This window comes from Drosophila mojavensis, unplaced genomic scaffold (genome assembly GCF_018153725.1).
Source record: "Drosophila mojavensis isolate 15081-1352.22 unplaced genomic scaffold, ASM1815372v1 contig_231, whole genome shotgun sequence".
NCBI classification, from domain to species: domain Eukaryota; kingdom Metazoa; phylum Arthropoda; class Insecta; order Diptera; family Drosophilidae; genus Drosophila; species Drosophila mojavensis.
The window spans coordinates 7,693,492-7,707,909 of NW_025318772.1; the positions used below are offsets into that span (position 1 = coordinate 7,693,492).

General features: G+C 44.5%; 2 protein-coding genes across 3 annotated transcripts; both read left to right on the forward strand.

Annotated features, from left to right (window-relative positions):
• The first annotated feature begins 210 nt into the window (after positions 1 to 210).
• LOC6575275 (esterase E4) lies at positions 211 to 11,559 on the forward strand. 2 transcript variants are annotated; one of them, XM_015167907.3, is made up of 9 exons: positions 211 to 347; positions 2,599 to 2,848; positions 8,341 to 8,445; positions 9,019 to 9,155; positions 9,229 to 9,390; positions 9,466 to 10,196; positions 10,259 to 10,428; positions 10,490 to 10,770; positions 10,833 to 11,559. In XM_015167907.3, exons 2-9 carry the CDS (start codon positions 2,693 to 2,695, stop codon positions 11,020 to 11,022), a joined length of 1,932 nt encoding a protein of 643 aa, XP_015023393.1. In that variant the 5' UTR covers positions 211 to 347; positions 2,599 to 2,692; the 3' UTR covers positions 11,023 to 11,559. The 2 variants fall into 2 exon arrangements, with proteins under 2 accessions (XP_015023393.1, XP_015023392.1); XM_015167906.3 differs by lacking the exons at positions 211 to 347; positions 2,599 to 2,848 and adding an exon at positions 5,984 to 6,498.
• A 539-nt stretch (positions 11,560 to 12,098) lies between these two features.
• On the forward strand, positions 12,099 to 14,394 carry LOC6575276 (serine/threonine-protein kinase GD17699). Its single transcript, XM_002001253.4, has one exon. It carries the CDS (start codon positions 12,864 to 12,866, stop codon positions 14,220 to 14,222), a length of 1,359 nt encoding a protein of 452 aa, XP_002001289.1. The 5' UTR covers positions 12,099 to 12,863; the 3' UTR covers positions 14,223 to 14,394.
• Positions 14,395 to 14,418: the final 24 nt, after the last annotated feature.

The following is a 14,418-nucleotide window of genomic DNA, read 5'->3' on the forward strand; positions in this document are numbered from 1 at the left end:
AGCCAAATTTCGTGCATAATTTACGCAGCTTTGCGCCAAGAAGCAGCCAGAGAAGTCCAAAAAAAGTAAGCTCTTTGCTAGGAGCTGTCAGACTTCCATCGTCGCCTGCTGCCCCGCCCACAGCCTACAGCCGACAGCCGCAGCTGGCAGCAGATTTGAGCGCGCATGGAAAAGAGCGATTTGACGCTTAAGCGCACCGCTGGCCCGGCCCAGACTCAGTTCAACGACGGCAGTCAAACGAGAAACACGCGGCAAGCGCACAGATCGCAAACGAGCAAGAGAAACGCGCCAAACAGAAGACTTAGACGACAAACTTGAACTTGTGCGATATTTGTGTTTAGCATCCTGTATGTAGAGAACTTGTGCATGTGTATGTGTGTGTGTGCAATCGTTAACCGTTAATCGATAATTACTTATTGTTGCTATTAGCTTTAGCTCAACTCAGCCATTGAGTCGCGTTTGCTTAGCCTTAACTATGTCAAACTTAATATTGTTTAACTTTACGCTCGTATGCCAATGCAAACAGTTATTGCTATACATAGACATATATATGCATTTCATATATGTATGTATATCTGTAACGTGGCTTATTAGTTCCGTTTACAACCTGCTTATATAAGGGGTCAAGTGAAATTTGGCATTAGGTTTCAATTTGCACGCTGGCCTAAAACGAAATGGCAGAAACTCATTTCGATCACGTTATCAATGGCTCATCTGCCATAAGTGTCTCACTCTCTATCACTCTCCCTCTCTCTCTCTTCATCACTCACTCTCTTTCTATCTCCAACTCACTCTCCCCTCCACTTCACAGCTCATTTCACTGGCCGTTTTCAGCTCTTGTTGGTCTCATTTATTTATCGTTTTTTTTTACCCTCCTCCTACTTCTGCTTCTTCTTCAATATTTACCTTTTTTGTTTTGATCGCAGCTTACGTAATGGCTCGCATAGCGGTATTCGTTGGCAGCTCACGTCGTCGTAGCATACGCAGTCTGTTTGCTCGTTTTATCAGCTCAGCTTCAGAGTCTCGTTTTTTCTTTTTGGGGGCCTGCAATTGGCTGCGCTCTCCTGCTGCACTCTCTAGGCAGCTGCTTTCTGCAGCTCCACTCATTTGGTATTTGGCAGCTGGCCAGCTGTTGCTGCTGCTGCTGCTGCTGCTGCTCTCTCTCTCCTTTTACACATGCCCATTGCAAAATCAACGCATTCTGCTGTTGTGTCTCCACTATGAATGCAATATTACCTCAAGCTAATTTCCATACGAATGCGAAGACGACGACGACGAATACATATTCATAGGCAGGCTTGTACATATTTATGATTGGCAAGGCTCTCGATCTTTCCCTTCCTCCCTCTCACTTAAATATATTTTTCTCATTCAACTCATTTGATCTTTCCCCCTCTCTCTCTCTCTCTCGCTCTTTCTGCAGCTGGTCAAACAACTTTCCACGAAAGTGCAAGTATTTCCTTAGCATTGTCTGCTGCGGCCCACGGCTACGGCAACGGCAACGGCAGTGCCGTCGCACTTGGCTCAAGTAGGAAGTGGGTTAGTGGTTTAAGCGTCGTCCGATGGATTGCCTGTCCCCCTCTCTCACCTATCCTCTCACAGATTTGCTTTGTTATGCACTGTCTGAGGCGATTTGCTGCCTCTTTTTTGCCAGTCATAAGCCAGTGGGCGTGTCAGCCTCTAACGCTTCTTCTTTTTTCGCTAATATTCAATGCACGCGTATTATGAAGCATTTTTTGCTTGCTGTTGCCGTTGCTAGTGCCGTTGTGTTATATGCCAAGTGGCTGTACATTTGTTTTTATAAACCGTCGTCTCATCACTGTTAGTCGTAAACGAGTTTGTTGCCCAAGTCATTTAGTAGTTGGCCAGCTAAGGCGCACACCAGACAAACTGAAGAGTCACTGATTGAGCGATTCTTGAGGAAGAGGAAGTGTCGCTCCAAGAAATTAGCACTCTAGATTCTGATCCCTTAGTCCGAATATTGTGAATCAATTAGATCATTAAATGTAACTAATAAGTTGACAACCTTCCGCATGGCTTCCGGTTTGCTCTGCGCTGCTCCTATTAGGCGGCGCCGTCATTGAAGCGGCTGCTAATGGATTCACACGTTGCAGAGATCAGGCGAGTCGACAGCGACGACATCGCATGCATAGCTAATTCATCACGCGGCCCGGGAGCAGGCAAATATTTGCGTGAAGCTTGAGCGCGCATTGACCTCAAAGCGGCAGCAAAATAAATTGAATAATGTCTGTATTAGGCTAATGCGAGGCAGCGCCGGCTAAAGTCAACAGATTCGAATATAATTCAAGCCAATTAAATGTAAGACAATGCCGCGCCAGTCTCAACAAAAGCGAGTCAAGTGGCTCATGCTTAGCTCAGCTTAGTTCACAGCTGCTGCTGCCGCTGCCGCTGCCGCTGCTGCTGCTGCTTCTTGTTGACATTCGCGCTTGGCCCTGACCAAGAAGTAGTCTGAGCAGAGCAGAGCTCGGCGCGGTACGGTTCGGTTCGGTTGCGGTGCGGTGCGTCGCGCGTTTGCAAACACACATGATTGCTGTAGACAATCGACTAATGCATTATTATTCGTTTCTATTTGCTCAGTCGCAGTTCACAAGTCAAAGCCAGAGTCAGAGCCAGAGTTAGAGCCTAGAGCCTAGAGCCTAGAGCTAGAGCCAGAGTTGGAGCCAAGTTCAACATGATACGCAAAAGACAGTCGCATCCATGGCTAGCCCTGGCGCTGCTGCTCATCTCGCTGCTGCTGCTCTGCAATGAGACGGCTTCGATAGCCATAGCGCCCTCAACGTTTGGCACTGCCATCGCCCGAGCTGGAAAGATTTCCAATACCTTAAAGGTGAGTCGATAGCCATCTAAATATTTATATATATTTGTGAGTGCGCGTATGTGTGTGTGTGTGCGCGCTTTAACAAAGAAGCCAACGCGAAGCGTGCCAGAGACGAAAAACTTGCTTACTACGTAGTTTGGCTTTAGCTCTTATCTAGTGTGACTTTGACATCGTGTCGCAAATTTGTTGCCGTTTCAAAAGTAATTCAACACCTGAGCAGTCGTCGCCGGGGCTACCAATGCCCAGTCAGAGCTACAGAGCTGTGTACCTCCACAGGTAGCCGCGCATGAACGTCGAGCCATTGTCTTAGGCACTCCGTCGGCCCGACGACTCTGAGTTATCGCCTTTAAAACACTTTGCGACTGCATTTACAGGTGGCTGTTAATGCTTTTTATGGGCCTGGGCATGCGTTATTGGCCATATTCACAGCGCACAGCCGTTGCGGCATATGACCCGTGCTTTATGAGCCGCATAGAGGCGCAAATATTTACGTTGCTGTTCAATTGGTTTTGGCCATGGATTTTTAGAATCTGTGCCCAGCGCGTGTGACTGCATATATGGAATCCGATCTTGAATGCTGCCGTCGCCGTCGCGCAATACACTGCCAATGCCAAACATATATCAAATATATATTCATATTTATTTGTTTACTTATGCTCAATATACTTTTCTATATATTTATATATATTTGGCAAACTCATGAAGCTGATAAGTAAATGAAGTTTTTGGGCATGTGAAAAAAACCTGATTCAAGTCGAACCGGCTCAAGTCTGAAATTTACATTATTACTAAAAAACTAAAACTTATGCTAAAGCGATAGCAGCACAAAAGAAGCAAATCATTGTGAACGCAATCTGAGCTGAAAAATTTGCCAATAACTTTAGATATCTCGGAAGAAGAAGAAGTTAGCAGTGCAAACGTTAGAGATTTTGACTACAACTGAGGCAGATATATGTGCATATATATGGCTAAATATGGGTTGCATCTATTCATATAAATACATTGACCAAATAGATTGTGCCAACAAAAAGTTAAAACTGAAGCATCAATATTATATAAGCCCAATAAATACAGAGAAATGGTGCCTCGATATTATTATCACTCAGCCGATGGCCTATTTTCTTTTTCCAACCGGACAGCTATGCTCCAATTCACAGTTAAATATAATCAGTGATGTTTTTAGATAAAACCGAAGTGTGTTTATACATGACAACGGAAATAAGACAATGTTATAATTTTTTAATTTAATTTGAATTTTAATTAAGAAACAAAGAGAGAAACGTGATACATTTTTAAGTGTTTTCTCCATACCCCTAAAAGGCATAGGTCTCAAATTTCAATTCACTAAAGATTTATAAACAATTCCGTGATAATAGAGACACCTAATTTTTAACTATTACATTTCATTTTTGTCAAAATTGAATTCCGGCCCTCTGATGAATTTTTTTCGGATTGATTAATCTATATCGGCAATTTTCGCTCTCATCAAAATTTTGATTTTTGTCACGTTTAGCGGCCAAACGAATTACTGTGCGAAGTAGATAAATTCGTTATGTTTAGAGACTGATTAGTAAGATTTAACTAAGAGTTTGGTTGCTCTTATTTGTTTAAGCTTTCGCGTGAGAATTTAGTTTTAGTTATTGCATCGATGGTGTTGACGCTTGCAGCGTCAAAGTTGCCTACAGAATAACCTAGAGAATTGCCTCTGGAGGTGCCTGATATTTTCCAAGTTTCCAAAGTTCAGTAATTCTTCCGCTTACCAGCCAGTTCGTTGCTATCTTATCAGTTACTCTTCCTCTCTTAACTGCGCAGTGTCTTTATCTCCTCCTTTGTTCATGTATAGTATATTATTATATAATATATTAAATAGGATTTATTTACACATTTTATCCAACGGCATGCATGAGTATATAGGTATTATAAATTAAATAAGTAAATTACAAGTCTCTTCATTTAACAGTTCATGCCATTTATCTTGAGGCTGTACAGATATTCCAATTTGCTAAGCCATCAGTAGGCGCGTCGGAAAATGCTTCACGCATTATAAAACAATAAAGCAATGTTGCTAATGAGAAGAGTTTTTAAATTTAACGGCTCAAGTTGCAATGGCAATGAAACGAATTGCTTACATCTATACAGATTGACGAACAGGTGGACTGTTGGCTGCACATAACACAAAACCTATATACTCTATTCAGTGTGCAAATGAGTATGAAAATACATAGTTGAGCTGAAAATAAAATATAATTTTATTATTATTTTTTGAGAGTGAAGAAACTTCATAGTGAAAACAGCTTTAACCTTCCTTGTTTTTTTTTTTTTTTTTTTTTTTTTTTTTTTTTATTCAAAGAGTATTTGAGTATATATAAATTAATTTGCTTTATTCGCCTGCATTTTGTAGGTATTTTATTTTACTCTGCCACAATATAGAATTTCCACTCTGCAGCCAATGCTATATTGGATATGTGAAGAGTTAAGCCAGGTGAGCTGCAGTGCCAACTATTTGTGTGTGTCTAACCCTAATGCGATTATCAGCCGAGCTTGGCTAGGCTCTGTACATATGTAAATAGATTTATAAATGTATATACTCATCCCTCTGTATATATAGTAATCAAAGTCGAAATAAGCTAATCAAATTATCAAATTATGTGTACTGGCTGCAATTATAATTGCAATTAAATGAATAATTGAATAGACTGCAACATTTCCGCTCGCTCTCAGTTAACATTGAATGATAGCCGCTTATCAGCTCGAAGTTAACAACCAAAGCACCTCCAACAGCAACAACAACAACAACAACGGCAACGGCAACTACAGTTAAAAACAATGCCAACGTCTGCACTCAGCCATTGCGTGCTGCACATAACATAAACAAAAGGCAATAAAAAGAGAAAAAAATATACTAAAAATTATTACAAGCACTAAAAAAATAATAGTACCAAAATATATATATGAAATATCTATATCTAGTTATATACTTGGCAGCAACACACAGAATTGAATAACAAGACTTACAGCTCTAACTCCGACTCAAAACTCTATCGACCGCCAACTGCAACAGTCGCAAAGTTGGTTAGTTGGTTAGTTAGTTAGTTAGTTAGTCGGTGTCCGTGTGTGTGTCTGTGGTTGTGTGAGCCCAATAGGGAGCAACGTTAAAACAAAGGCGGACAAAACGAGTTCAATAAATCAAAGTTGAGTGTTTCGCATTTGTAGCAGAGTTGCAGGTGGTTGCTGGTTGCGGGTTGCAAGTTGCCGTTGACAACGATTGCATTGTTGCACAAACGCCACGCCACGCCCATTCGCCCATTCGAACATTCGGCATGGCCTGTCGTCGCTATTTGCCCTACGTACTGGCCAGCGTGGCTGTCTTTCTGGCCACTGGTCTAATTATCTTTGGCATTTGCATGCAGCGCTCGTTCGAGCCGGGCAACAAGCTGAAAATTGAAAAAAGTTCAGACTCGGCTCAGAATTTCGAGAGCCTCTTCGGTGACGATCTGGAGGCTGTGCTGTCCAACGATGGGCCAGAGTTGGCAACGAGTGCGCAATTCTTGATTGGCACGACAACAACAACAACAACAACAACAACTGAGAGCTCAGCTTCCGGGTCGTCGCACGAGCCAAACAGAATGGAAATGGAGCGTTCTACAACCACAACTGAGGTTTGTTTTCAATAATTTTTTATTTCTTGTTTTTTCTGGTTTTGCTTTTGTTAAGTTATAAAATATTTATGCAATTTGCTTTGTTGCGGTAGTAGTTGTTGTTGTTGCTGTAGATGCAACTTTCTACACTGCAGTTAGCTGGCGATCTGCTGGACTGCAGTTATTTTGTATTTATATTTATATTTCGAGCGTAGCGTGAAAGCGCCCATGAGCTCATTGTTGCCATTGTTGTTGCTTTCGCTGTGTTGTTGCTGTTGCTGTTGCTGTTGCTGTTAATGTTGCTGCCTTTGTGCTTGCATAATATTTATGTTTTGTAAATGGCATCATTTGTGCACGCTTACGTCGAATTAATTTGTCAGTTGCATCTGCACAATAGACAACAAAAAATCAGGCAAGAATGTTGCAGTCGGATATTACTAGTTATATAATAATCATTCATAAATCATTCTAAGCTCTGTTGTTGGATCTGTAAATCGATTGGAGTTCTTCCTCTAAAACTGTAGAAGATTCAGATTTGCCTGATGGATGATAGAGATGGACCGGTTAAGAGACAGTAGAAGGCACAGCATTATAGACAGACGTACAGGTGAATGGACAGATAGACGCACAGACAGACGGAAGGACCGCTAGATATATGGCTATATGAGCGGACGGAAGAATAGATGATAGTAAATATTTCACAAGTAGACGATGGACGGATAAATAAACAGACGGACGGACGAGCACGAACACGAACATTGCACAAAACCAATATACCCCTATCATTTGTTAATGGGTTTAAAAATCCAATTAAATGAGATGAGCCAGGCCTTCAGGGCATGTTAACTATGTGATATAGTTAGGAAATTCGTGTGCCTAATCAAATGATAATCTGTGAGAAAAAAAAAAAACTAATTTAAATTCAAATTTGCTTTAAATGTGACTTTAAACTAATCCATGCAAATGCACAGCTTCAGTTGATTTAATTCGCCTCTATCACAATATCGGCTATACAGTTATAAATATGATGGGCTTTATGGCCGCGCAGTCGATTTAAGCCAAAGCCACTGGAAATCAATTTGAATAAGACTTTGGCTACGCCCACATTTGCATAACTGTGTGGCGCAGATAAAGCTGCAGAGACTGTGGGAGACCCACGCACCTAGCGGGTCAAGTCTCTAGGCAGACCCAATGAAATCAAATTGGAGATAAAAGGGGGACAAAAAATAAATAAGAAAACAAAAAATAATAGAAGAAATTAGCATAATATGGCTAGCTCATAAAAGGTGAACTTGAAACTAACTGGAGCTGTGCGTTTGGCCTAACTGTGTCATGATTCACTTTGAGATACAGATACATTTCAGCTGGGGACACACGCCGGCAAATGTGACAGCTGACAGACAGTTAGCCACACACACACACACACACATACATAAATGTATTACTGTATCTTTATATGTATATGTGTATATATCTATATCTATGGCTAAGCGTTGGCTGCACGTGACTGCTGCCATTGTTGTTCGCACTTAACTGTTTCTCTGACTGCTGCCGCCTCTAAGAGCTCCGTTTGTTTGGTGTTATGCAAATGGCATTTCAATTAAACGAAATTTGCTTGGCCGCAAGGTTGCCCGTTAACATCATTAAAAGTGACAGATAGGCAACACACAGCAAGGCAGACAGACACACACACACACACTGGAGCACACACACACTCACACTCTGTTGGGTACAGTAAAATTGTCAACATTAATGCAACAATCACAGTGAACTTGAGAGTTGTGTTTGCACAAGGCGCAGTTGGTTGTCTCGCTTGTAAATTGCCATTAATCCGAGCTGTAATTATGACCTTTGTCTTTGCAGGAGACGACGGCCTGGAAAACGCTGACCTCGCATCCGAATTCGCTGGTGCAGCTGCTGCCATCGCGCGCCATGCGTGTGGTGCAGGAGGTGGTGCGATCTCTGCGGGTAAGCACAGATGGAAACTCGACGACCTTGGGGCGAACATAGCAAATATTGCATCAACTCCAGCCCCAACATAAGCATCAAGAATCAGCAGCAGTAGCAACAGCAGCTGCTGCAGCTTGGCTGAGGTCAAGTCTAAGCTGATGCAGTTGCCCGTTGATAATTGCTGAAATAACTTCAAGAACAAAGAAAGAGCTAGTCGCTGCAGTTGCGGCTGCTGCTGCTGCTGCTGCTGTCGCTGCTGCTGTAATACAAATTTGTTAATAACTGGCTTTTTGGCCATTAGGCGATTGCGCAATGTTTGCACCATGGCCTAGATGTAGACGCCAGAGCTGTCCAAGTTTAATGCAAAATTCTTGCAGAACTCTTGTGCAAGAACGGCACACTCGCTAAGCAGCTGGCAGATACTTGGCAGGCTGAGCGAGCTGCAGGTTTCTGAAAACATTTGATTTGCCATTCAAAATTGATTTTATCAAACAGCGCATTCATGAGGCACGAGGAGAGGAGCAGAAGTTCCCACGCTTGAATGTATTTATCAAGATTTGTATCTAAACTCGTTTACCCATGCATTTGTAGAAGGAACGTGAAATCGTGGCCAGCACCACGTTGGGCAAGGTGCGTGGACGCTTTCAGAAGTACCGCTCGGGTGAGAGGGGGGGCTACTACAGCTTCAAGGGCATGCGTTATGGTGCGCCACCCATAGGTGCCAGAAGGTGAGTCCCATTACCTGAAGAATTGCCTCAACAAGTCAATTAAGGCTTTACATCTAATGTGACTTCCATGCAGATTCCGCGCCGCGCTGCCCGAGAAGCCGTGGAGCGGCGTGCGAGATGCCTCGCGGGAGGGCCAAAGCTGTCCCCACAAGAACATGATACTGGACACCTTCAAGGGCGACGAGGACTGTCTGTTTCTGAATGTGTTCACCACGCGCATGCCCAAGGAGGATGAGTAAGCAGCTAAGCATATGAGATTCACAGCAAATAAAGATTGTGTTCTTAATTCTTCTTCTTCTTCCCTGTTCAGCGCACAGCCTAAGCTGCCCGTGATGGTGTGGCTGCATGGCGGCGGCTTTTCCTTTGGCTCCGGCAACTCCTTTCTCTACGGGCCCGACTATCTGGTTGCTGAGGACATTGTGCTAGTTACGCTGAACTATAGGCTGGGGCCTTTGGGCTTTCTAACGGCTGGACCCGATGCGCCGGGCAATCAGGGCCTCAAGGATCAGGTGCTGGCCCTGCAGTGGGTGCGCGACAACATAGCCGCCTTTGGCGGTGATCCGCAGCAGGTGACCATCTTTGGGGAGTCGGCGGGCGCCTCCTCGGTGCAGCTGCTGCTGCTGTCGCCACTGGCCAAGGGTCTGTTCCATCGGGCCATCTCGCAGAGCGGTTCCGCACTGAACCCTTGGTCCATGGCCGCCAGCTCGGGTCAGAGAGCGGCTCGACTGGCAGCCAACCTGGGCTATGTGGGTGCCAACAATACAGAAGAGATCTTGGACTTCTTGCGCCGAGTGCCCGCCATGAAGCTGGTCGAGGCGGCGCCCACAACGCTCACAGCGGACGATCAGCGCAACAACATTGGCCTGCCCTTCGTGCCCGTCGTGGAGGGCTACTGGAACAAGGACTCGCTGGAGGAGACTTACCTGGAGCAGCCCTTCCTCACCGAGCATCCCAGCGATATGTACGACGCCCACAACTTCAACAGCGAGGTGCCCTACATGACGGGCTACAACACGCACGAGGCGATGCTGTTCATCAGAAGTGAGTCGAGGAGCGGACGAAGTAAATCCTCTTAAATCATATCTATATATCTCTTTCACTAGGACTGCGCAAGAATCCGCAGCTATTGAATATTATCGAGAACGACTTTGGCCGGCTCGTGCCGCACGATCTGAATGTGAGCCTTGCCCATGACAGAGTCACGCGCGAAATACGCTCCTTCTATCTGGGCAACAAGCACGTTGGCCTCGAGTCTGTGGATGAAATGATAGCAGTAAATGATCTCTTATATATTACATATATTGCGTATACATTAATTGTGGCTTTCCCCTTAGCTGCTGACTGATCTGATGTTCCTGCAAGGCATTCGCCGCACCGCCAGGAACCACGCCAAGTACGGCAATGCGCCGGTCTACTTGTATCGCTTCTCCTTCGACGGCGCCCTGGGTCTGTACAAGCGCATGCTGGGCATCCCGCGGCCAGGTGTGTGTCACGGCGACGAGATGGGCTACCTGTTCAAGTTTGGCTTCCTGAATCTGAGTCTAGATCCAAAGTCCATGGAAGTGCAGGTCAAGAACCGCATGGTGCGCATGTGGGCAAACTTTGCCAAATACGGGTAAGCCATCCTGAGCTCTTGATGCAATCGAAGACGCTGACCTCAATGACTTTTGATTTCAGCACGCCCACGCCCAACTATGAGGATCCCCTGCTGACTGCCAAGTGGGCACCCATCGATGCCACAAATGTTATGAACAGTCTCAACTATTTGGACATCTCGCACGAGCTGAACATGAAGACGAATCCCGAGCCGGAACGACAGAGATTTTGGGATGAAATGTACCAGCATTACAATGGTGCGGCTATGTAGAGCTCTTGGCCAGGGCCACATATATATTTACGCATCAACCATGCACATTGCTCACCCAGCCACACCAACATACACCCACACACACACACACTCACATTTTGTAAAAATTTTGCCATTTTGTGAAAGAGTGAGCAGAACAGAATATTTAATGCAGATTCCATTGTAAAATTATCGTAGATCGTAGTCAGTAGTTCGTAGTTAAATATTTTTTATTAGTGAATAGCTTGTACATAAGTGTCGCAGCATTTATACACGATTAATCAAACATAAAATGTCACTTGCCCACATCAGTGCCCAAACACACACACACACACGCCAATACGTAGCTTAAGCAACTTACTTATAGCATACCCAAAGCCGTACAACATTTCCTTACTTCATATCAGGTGTAAATAGTCAAAGCTAAAAGTTATTCGATATTCAATCAATCATAACCTAAGCACATCACAGTCCATAATTCTGTTTGTCTGTACGCGGAATCAATCCGAGTCACGTCTTGAAATTTTTGTAAAATAAATCTAAATATCTTTTAAAATATTTAAAATTTGAATTTTGTATTTATATTTGGTGGTGGCTATCGACTTAAAAGCGATATTTCACTAATTGAAAGCAATTTGAGCTCAAAGTACACCTTGAATAAGCAAACAGTTTGCATTTTATGCTAGTGAGAAAGAAATCGTAATAAAAGCAGACAGATATGGGAAAACTGTTCTCTTCTTTTTTTTTCAGAAAGCTCAAAATTCTGCTTGAAAATAATTGGCGGTGATAGGTGAGATATATAGATGATAAATGTATTTAATTAGAGCTAGAATTCTTCAGAGAACTGATGCTAAAGCATCAGCTGCTGTTTTATTTGAATCACTTCAGCTAAATCTATAGCATACTTTTCTGCTGCACAAAGTACTGCATGCAACTCCGCTAGAGGGCGCACTCGCAACAGCAATATGCCAAAACATAGTTTTAGGAGAATCAAAATAAATATCTATTAAATTAACTCATTTATTCGTTGGCAGTTTTCATTGAAAAAAATATGTATGTAAACTAGTATGTCATGTGCTCAAAGTAAAATTAGTTTTAATATTGGTTTGTGCTAAAAAAAAAAATTAGAAATATTAACTTTTTGTATTGAATATATGATCCAAATAGAAGAACTATGCATTTGATTCTGTTTTTAAAAATACTTAACTTGCATAAGAAGACCGAAAAGAAAAATTAAATAGTCCGCTTCATGATTGACGCAAATCGGCGCTTTTCAATGCATTAAAAACCAATTAACACTTACCTATTCAACGTGTCACGACAACAAAGTGCCCAATGATTGCTTACAAATTTGCACTTGGCGAGTACACACACATACACAGATATGAAACGACGCAGCTGCAACGCATGACCCAGCATCGACGGATTGTGGAGGTGTGGGGTACATAGAAGCTGGGGCGCACGGCCTCTGCCTCTATCTCTGCCTCTGATTCTGGCTGTGCCTGTGCATAACTTGCGGTTGCTCGCTCACTGTCATGCGGCGTAACTAAGCTGATTATTCAATTATCACAGCTGCTCGGGTGCTCTTCATCAGTGTCGGCGGCTCACAATTTTGAGTGACATAATTTACGTGGCTGCCGTTAGCATTAGCCTGCCGCAAGCCCTAAGCCCCAGCCGAAGTACGGAAGAATATTGAACGTGAGCTGCCGCATAGATACAGACAGGCACTGGATACAGTTTCAGTAGACTGAAATTTGAGATCAGTAACACTAGAATTACTCACAATACATGAACAGATTCGTCACATACCTGCCTTGACTAACAACACCAAAAATATTCATTTATTTGCTATCGCACTCACAATGGCACGCTCCACATCCATAGAGAGCATAAATGAGCTGACCTGCATGCCGCCCTTCCCGGTGCTTCCGCGCCCACTCTCCGACATCAGCGCCTGCCCGCTGGCTCGCCGCCTGCCGGCCAAGGCGCTGCGTGTCTGCTTCCTGCGCAACATGAATCAACATTTTGGCGGCGTGTGCTTGCCCGTGTCCAAGAAGCGCTACCAGGAGTTCCAGGCGCTGCTGGAGGCAGTCACGGTGGCGTTCCGCCCTCACGTCTACCTCAAGTCGGCCATAACTCGCATTTTTCGCATCAATGGCACCGAGCTGCTGTCCGTAGACGACTTCTGCGAGGGCGACATTGTGGCCTGCTGCTGCCAGTACGAGCCTTTCATGGACGTGGGCTACAATGTCAATCAGCACTACATGCGGATTCTGGGCTCCCTCATCCGAATGCGTGAGAAAATTGAAGAAGACGACGAAGAGGACTCGCCTCTGTCAGACGACGATGGCGTCATTGACTACAAGAGCTGCGAGCTGCCACAAGCCATACTCCTATACCTGAACGTGACTAAGCCCATCTGGATAAACAAGTCGACGGTGATATTTGAGGGCACGGGCCGAGCCCGCAAGGACAAGGACTACATCATCAAAATGGTAGACAAGGAGCACATGTGCTCGCGCACCAATGACACCTACTTTGAGATTGAAATCTTGCGCAAGCTGCAGGATCACCCGAACATCATTGACCTGATATACACGGTGGAGCAGTTCAAGTACATTTACATTGTCATTGAGCGCCTGGACTGTGACCTCTATGAGCTGCTGCAGAAAAAGCAAGTCTTTCCCGAATCGCTGGTCCAGAAGGCCATGAATGACGTGAGCAAGGGCCTGGCATACATCCACGCGTGCCAGATCATCCATCGTGACTTGAAGCTCGACAATCTGCTGGTGCAGCTCGACTACTCGGCCGCCATGGAACCCGCTGTGGTGGCGGTCAAGATAAGCGACTTTGGACTGGCCACCTACTACACGGGCCGGGAGATCTACCAGTGCTGCGGCACGCCTCACTACATGGCGCCCGAGCTGATCAACTGCACGGGCTACGACTTCTCTGTGGACCTGTGGTCGCTGGGCGTCACGCTCTACTATATGCTCTTCAGTCGGCTGCCTTTCGCGCACTGCGAGTGCGATCCCCTCGTTGTGCAGGAGTTCATTCGAAGGAATAACTACCACATACCGCCCGAGCTGAAGATGAAGGTCAGCCTGCCAGCTCAACAGCTTGTCAAGTCGCTTCTGGTAAAATTTCCGCAGCATCGACTGTCGGCCATCGAGGTGTGCCATCATCCATTCCTGATGAATAGGCGGAGCGGGTCGCTCTAAGCTCTGAAGCTGTCACAAACATTTTATTCTTTTACTCACTTTAAATTATTAACCGCACGCCTCAAAATAATTGGGAAGCAAATGTAATAAATTTTATGATGCGTGACTTTGGTGAGGCGCTCATTGAGCCTTGCGCAATCAGCGACGCGTAAATATTCAAATATTAAGTATACGCCTTGGCTTTTGATAAATTGTC

What these genes read in the sequence shown, in the direction of transcription:
- LOC6575276 (XM_002001253.4), top strand. Translation starts at nt 12,864, where the DNA reads ATGGCACGCTCCACATCCATAGAGAGCATAAATGAGCTGACCTGCATG.
- LOC6575275 (XM_015167906.3), top strand. Translation starts at nt 6,160, where the DNA reads ATGGCCTGTCGTCGCTATTTGCCCTACGTACTGGCCAGCGTGGCTGTC. An exon ending in GTTCTACAACCACAACTGAG is followed by an intron (nt 6,499 to 8,340) that starts GTTTGTTTTCAA and finishes TTGTCTTTGCAG; the next exon opens with GAGACGACGGCCTGGAAAAC. An exon ending in GGCGATGCTGTTCATCAGAA is followed by an intron (nt 10,197 to 10,258) that starts GTGAGTCGAGGA and finishes CTCTTTCACTAG; the next exon opens with GACTGCGCAAGAATCCGCAG.